The sequence below is a fragment of the Petaurus breviceps genome, unplaced genomic scaffold, assembly GCF_028583685.1.
Source record: "Petaurus breviceps papuanus isolate PSGF00001 unplaced genomic scaffold, PetGlider_PUasm1.0 38, whole genome shotgun sequence".
Lineage (NCBI taxonomy): Eukaryota > Metazoa > Chordata > Mammalia > Diprotodontia > Petauridae > Petaurus > Petaurus breviceps.
Genome location: NW_027186304.1, coordinates 74,913,748 through 74,920,507, shown reverse-complemented (window position 1 = coordinate 74,920,507; position 6,760 = coordinate 74,913,748). Strand labels below are relative to the sequence as shown.

At 48.0% G+C, this 6,760-nt stretch overlaps 1 protein-coding gene across 1 annotated transcript; it reads right to left on the bottom strand.

Annotated features, from left to right (window-relative positions):
* Positions 1-3,394: 3,394 nt before the first annotated feature.
* BHLHE22 (basic helix-loop-helix family member e22) lies at positions 3,395-6,515 on the bottom strand. The gene has a single exon (XM_069100022.1). The coding sequence runs from the start codon at positions 5,616-5,618 to the stop codon at positions 4,461-4,463; it is 1,158 nt and encodes a 385-aa protein (XP_068956123.1). The 5' UTR covers positions 5,619-6,515; the 3' UTR covers positions 3,395-4,460.
* Between the last annotated feature and the right edge of the window lie 245 nt (positions 6,516-6,760).

The following is a 6,760-nucleotide window of genomic DNA, read 5'->3' as shown; positions in this document are numbered from 1 at the left end:
GTCAATGTCACTCATGCTGGGACAATTGCGGGATTCAGGGGTGGGGTAGGAGTGAAGGGACTGACCAGGATTAAGGGGAGAGAGACACAGCCCTGGAGAATTCGAAGGAGGCAGGGGAGATGGTTGACTCTAAGAGTGGACACCCGGACTCCCCACAAGTAGGGCGCTGTAGGTGTATGTAGTTGGAATAAGAGGACCTAGAAAAAGTCGGACAAGATCCTCAAGAAGATATTAAGTGACCCATAGAAGCAGTAAGTGGCAAATACACACACACACGCACAGAGGGAGGGAAATAAGAGAGATCAATTAATTTGTAGGTCTTGGTCAGTAATGGTGAAAAGCTGACTTGGTGTTAACGCTCAATGACGGACAGGAAGTAGAGTACTGTGATAAGAAGGAACTGGTCTTCAGGGGCATCTTCTGCTCTCTCAGCAGCCTAAGATTAAAAAGAAATAAATATTTAGATTAACCCCTGGAGAGGTGTGATGTGTGGGAAAGAAAGCCGCCTGAAAAAGAAATTCTGTGCTAGGTTTCTCCTCCGTTAACCTATCTTAGGCAGGCACACGGGCAGCCCCCAAGCAACCAGGTTGACCCACACCTAGGAAACACCTTCGAGATAATGTTGCGTTATTGCAGTCAGTGTAAACAACTTACACTTAAGAGTGTTTCCTAGAATAAGAGACTCGCTTCTCCAGAAGATCTTACGCGGCAGAGGCAAATCTTTGAGCTTCGAGACTGAAAAGTCCAGAGAAGAGGTTGAGAGTTTGTTTTATCTTAATCCTTCTCTATCTTCAATAAAAGATGAAACAGGGGAAACATTTTTTTTTGGGGGGGGGGGGGGGAGGGAGGGGGGGGGAAGGGGGCGGGACGTCTAAGAGGTAAAGTCACTTACAAAGTATGTCTGCAACCGGAACTAAAAGACACGAGTTTAAAGCACCAAGAGCTCTTACTCCGGGTCACTCCAGTTTTAAGGTATTATTGAAAGAGCCGCATGTAAGCAACTTCTTGGGCTGGGAAAAGGGTTCGTTTGTCTGAAATTAGCGGAGAAGAAAAAAGGTGATTATTATTATTACTTTTCATGGTAATTTTATCCAAGCTGTTCTGACATCTCAACCCAATACTACCTCTTAACCGCTTCCCCCCCCCCGCCCCAATCTCTTTCACACCACTGGGGCTATACTCGCGAGCCGGGGGTGGGGGTGGGGAACCTCTTTTTCTTCTGAACACAGTGATTTGTTATTTGCTACAATTTCTAATAGTAATTGAGCAGCATCATGACTACAAGGGAAATATTTCAAGGAAGGCTTCTTGTAATGAGAAATATTAAGCAGTAAATCTTGCAGCCGGTGTGTCCCCTAGCTGTTAATATGCAAGGGGGGAAAGAAGGCCGGCTGGTGGTGACTGCGGTTAATTCCTAATCAGAATGATGGACAGCAGAGACAGAACAATACAAACTAATGGCTGTGTTGCTGATCACTTTACCCCTTGATTAAAGACACCCAATTATGGCGCAGAACAGTGTCGTAATTATGTTCCTTAATCACATCCAGGAGGTTTAATTGCCTTAACGATGTGTTTCATTAAATGAATTTAGGTATTATAGTAGACAGTTTTCATACACAGTTGTTTTCAAATTAACATAATATTAGACATCGTCATGGAAATTGTTTTAATAATCATAATTAGACGCTCCCAGGCTTTGTCTGGTAAATGTTGAGAGACGGGTCTCCTTGCGCCTGGGGGCTGCTCTGCCCACCCCTGTCTGGGCTCCCTTCCCACAGCTCCGTGGCCCTTTACAGTTATGTTTCCTGAAAAGTTACAGGTTCTGATTAATCTTTTTTGATTGCAAGTGGAGCAGAAAATATTGCACTCTCCTCCCCTACATCCCTATTACATTTGATGGTATTTAGGGATATCATTAAGAGATGAAGCTAAACAGACCCAATAAACTTAGCATATTGAGTCCAGATGAAACACAGTAACATCATCACCACCACCATCATCACCATCACTGTCACGACCACTACCATAAAAGAAAGTCATCTGTATTTGTGATCACTACTGAGGAACAGATGGATGGCCAGACAAGCTTTTCCTTTCCCGACCCCCCCCCCCCACCCCCAGCCTCCTCTACAAAAGCTCCCTCCTTATCAGCACTAGTCAGCTCGATGTTCTCCATGCACACCATCACTTATGTTCATTTATATTTACAATTTAACCTGATTGATTCTCTTGGCGTGAAAAGAGATGGGTGACAATAAGCTACCCAACCTCTGAGAGACTTAATTCCCCTAACTCTTGGCTCTTAGCTGGGGATCGAAACCGAGTTAAATCCTCGAAGAAAGTTTAACTCTGGCAGTTGCAGGGGAAAAGGAGAAACTAACAGCTTGGGAGTTCTTTGCTCCCTACTTGCATCTAATGTTTGAAATTTCCATCCCAAGTGTTAAGGTAGTCTCTCCTCTGGTCCTTTTAGTCCAGAACCCAGGGGCTTTTCTTCTCATTATTGACCCCACTCAACTCTTCTCCAGTAATTCAGCCCAATGCTGATTAAACAGCTGAATGATCTTAATACTGATTAAGTTTCCCTTTGGAAACTTCAGTTTCACATTCCCTGAAACTCCTTTTATTTTGGGGGGGAGGACTAAAAGGGAGGGGCAATGATGGTGGTCATTTTCAGACTAACTACCAGGGAAAAAGAGAGATGTGATTTCTCCTTCCACAAAGCACAGCATAATAAAAATGTTTGTTCAAAATATTTTAATAAAGATTCTTTCTGACATAGATACACATACAAATGATCATACATAGCTGTCATATTCTGATTGACCTATTTAATATATATCACTCTTTACACAACCACGACCTGCCAACAGAGCCATCATGATTCCTAGTTAACCATCCTCCTTGACAGACTGAGTTTGCATTATCTGTAAGGAATGGAAAATAGCAGGGCTCTTTTTTTTTAAAGAGACTTTCTTGATTTTCAAGTGGCAGAGAGGCAGGTACCCAGCCATGCAAACTAAAACTGAAAGCTCACTTTGGATAAATAGCTTTTTCTTGCTCTTCCTTAGTTATATTTTATTATTATTTTATTATTTTTTAGAAAAATAACAAAAAAATCCACAGCTTAAGCAAACCAAACGTCTTTGAACTTAAATAATCTTCCACAGTTAAAATAAGTTTTATACATATTAAAAGGAATTAAATTAGACCTTCTAAAAATGCACAGCACAGCCTGAAAATATATTTTCTTGGCAATGTTTTTACTTATAGGATATATTGCTGTGATGCCTTGTATAAGTAAATCGCTATTTCCCTTTTGGAATGCAAAGAAGAATCCCCTTTCAAAAAGTGATCAATTCATTCAGCAATTAAGAATACACCTTTCCTGTAATTTTTGGACTGAAGCAATTTATTAAAGCTCAATTTAAATACAGGGATGATGCAACTGAAAAAAAAATCCAGATGACCTTTCATAAACCTAAGCAGCTCTGATACATCAATATTTCTGTTTATACGCTTTTGGCAAATAAACCTTTTAAACACTTGGCACACAGTATAAGTTAATCCATAAAAACAGAATTTTAGAGGCATTAAAAAAAAAATCTGCACATGAGACCCGTGACCTTAACACATGATAAATACTGTTGGTGTAGAGGGGTCCTTGAAGAATAACAAATAAATATCATGTATTGTTTTACATCATTGCAAAGTGGAAAGTAACAAGGTGCACATAAACATTTAAAAATGCAAAATAAGACACGAGTCTTTTAAAGTCACTCTCCCTAAAACTTTGCATTTTCACAGGATTAGAGTTCAGAGACAATAAAAAATACAAGTCTTTCATAGCAACGTGTAAGTCCTTTTTTTTTTTTTCTCTTAAATAAGTCTACTTTTCAAGTTTTTCTCCTGGCTCAGAATCAAAAATTATTTTCAAGTGCCCTTTCTGATTTGTCTGAATGAATATCCGGTCTGCCGCCCCACCCAATCCCAACCCATAAACCCCTCAGTCCTAACCAAATTCATAATTATTAGTAGGATTAGTGTTTTGCTTTAAATAAATCTTCTCTCCCCTGCTTAATAATTGAGACGCTATTTCTCAACTCCCACCCCCTCTTCCATAAAAGGCGACTTATTGCTTAGTTGGCATAAAAGTCACCACTTTTTAATGAAAAATAAAGCCACCCTCCTTTCCCCCATGAATTCAGCATACCCCATCCCACAATTGCCCTCCCTCCCATTGCAGCCCCCCCCCAAAAAAAAATCCACGGAGAATCGGCAGAAGTTACGGCTCAAGTCCTGTTGGTAGCTCTGATTCTTCATGTTGGTTCACTCTTTTGCTGTATTGATTGAATGTTTTGCAACTATTTGGGGACAAAATGAAAAAGAAAAGGGGAGGGGGAGCAATAAGGTCTTCTTCCTCTAGCGTTTAAAGGGTAGGTTTTGTGTTTGTTTTGTGTTTAAGGCTTCTCCGTGCACTGTTTGCAGAGGCTGGAGGAGACGCTGTTGAAAAGGGCGCACTTCTCCGGGCAGGAGCCGGCCGGGGGAAGCCCGGCGCTGAATGGATAGCCCGCAGCTTGCTCGTAGGCGCCTAGGGCTGGGTGAAGCGCAGCGGCGGCGGCCGCGGCCGCCGCGGCCGAGCTGGGCAGCGAGGCAGCCGAGATGGCCTGGCCCTGGTTGAGGTAGGCAACGAGCCTCCTCATCTCCTCCAGGGCCTGTGCCTGCATGAGGATGTAGTTCTTGGCCAGCAGCAGCGTGGCGATCTTGGAGAGCTTCCTCACGGAGGGGCTGTGCGCGTACGGAATCACCGCCCGCAGCTCGTCCAGTGCGTCGTTCAGGTCGTGCATTCGCCGCCGCTCGCGGGCGTTAATGTTGAGCCGCAGCGCCTTCTGTTCTTTGGATTTCTTGCTGCTGCTGCCCCCGCCGCCTCCCGGGCCCCCCGGGGGGCCGCCACCACCGGCGTGGTGGTGATTATTGGAGCAGCCCTCAGCTGCTTTGGAGCCCCCGGGGCCCCCCACGCCCCCTCCTCCTGGGGAGGCCCGGGGCTCGCTCCCCCCGCTACGAAGCACCAGCTCGCAGCGTCCGTCGCTGTCGTCGTCGGGGCTCTGTTCGCCGCCGCTACTCTCTGCTATCGAGCTGCGGCTGGTGCTTTCTCCGTACTTGAGGCACAGGGCTGCTCCGGCGGGTAGGCTGTTCAGGCTGGGGTCGCCCCCGACTCCAGTGGAGCCCACCAACAGCCCGGGGACCCCCACCCCTCCTCCTCCTCCACCGCTGCCACCGCCTCCTCCACCACCTCCTCCTCCTCCTCCTCCTCCTCCTCCTCCGCCGGGCGGCGGCAGCAGCAACCCTCCCCCCTCCGGGTCGGCAGGTTCGAAGCAACCCAGGGGCGACGAGGAGGAAGACGCCTGGCGGTCCCGGGGCGGTGGCAGCGGCGACGGTGGCGGAGGCGGCGGTTGCTGCTGCTGCTGCTGCGGCGGCGCCAGAGACAGGTCCATCCCCGGGGGCGTGGAGCGGAATGCCGACTCCAGACGCTTGGCTGAGGCGGCGCTCAGACTCTTGTGCAGGAAAAGGTCCTCGTCGGCCACAGCCGCGGCGTTGAGGTGCAGACCGCGCTCCATAGTCCTGCCCCCAGCGAGCAGTCTGGGTCCCCGCCGCCGGTTCTTTAGCCTCGACCCTCCGCGCGACCGCCGCCTCCTGCTAGGGAGTTAGCAGCCGCCGCCGCGGCTGCAACAGCAGCAGGCACTGCTGCCGCAGCCGAGCCTGGCTCTGTGGGCTGTGCGGGCGTCAGTCCCGGCGCTCCCGAGAGCCCTATCCCCCTCTTTCTTTTTCTTTTTCCTCCTTCCCCAGCGCTCGCCTCCTCCTCCTCCTCCTCCTCTTCTTTTTCTTCTTCAGCCGAAGGTGCTGGAGGCCGGAGCTCAACATGTACCGCGGCCGGGCATGGTGAGGGTGAGAGGGAGGGACCCGGAGCCGGAGCTGGAGTCGGAGCCGGAGCCGGAGTCGCGCCGCCGCTACTGATGCTGTGAGCCAAACCAGCTCTTCTTCCCACCGTTTATCTTGCTTGGATTCACCTCCAAGAGATTTCCGGACCCATCAACCAGCCGCTGCCACAGACGGGGGAGTCTTTTACATCATTATCTCTGAGTAGGTTATTATGAAGAAGACTTGCCTGTTGGGACAGAGCTTTCTACCCAATCAGGTTAACGTTTTAATTAATAGGATTAAAACGGTAACAAACAATCCCAGGCGCTATCTGGCCCTGAGTCTGAATAGTTTCATTCCCCAGGTCTGAAGACAGGCAGCAGCTAGAGCTTTATAAAAGGCGCCTGCTCCATTATTCTCCCTGCCATCTGTATACACAGCTTAACGCATATGTTTGCAAGGCGTTGTGTCCTGTTAGTAACCCAACAACTGCCTTTAGCTTGACATGTGTGGCGACTTTCACTCATCAATGAGCACACTAAAAGCCCTACTTAGATCTAAGGATGTTCTTTGCCTCCTTCAGCAAATTGCAGATCTGCACCACCGAAGCCAGAGAGCCCCACTCAGAACACCTCCCCCCCACATACACGCTATCCCCACCCCCACTCCCTATCTCTCCCTAGTGCTCATCAGACTTCTGCTAAGTTACCCTTCCAATCCAGAATTACACTCCACCCCTGTTTACATGATAACTCTTATCTGCATTTGGAGAAGGAACTCGTGAGGAGGGGCAAAGGGGTGGGAACCAAAGGCAGGTGGAATGAACTGATGGAGAGAGAGG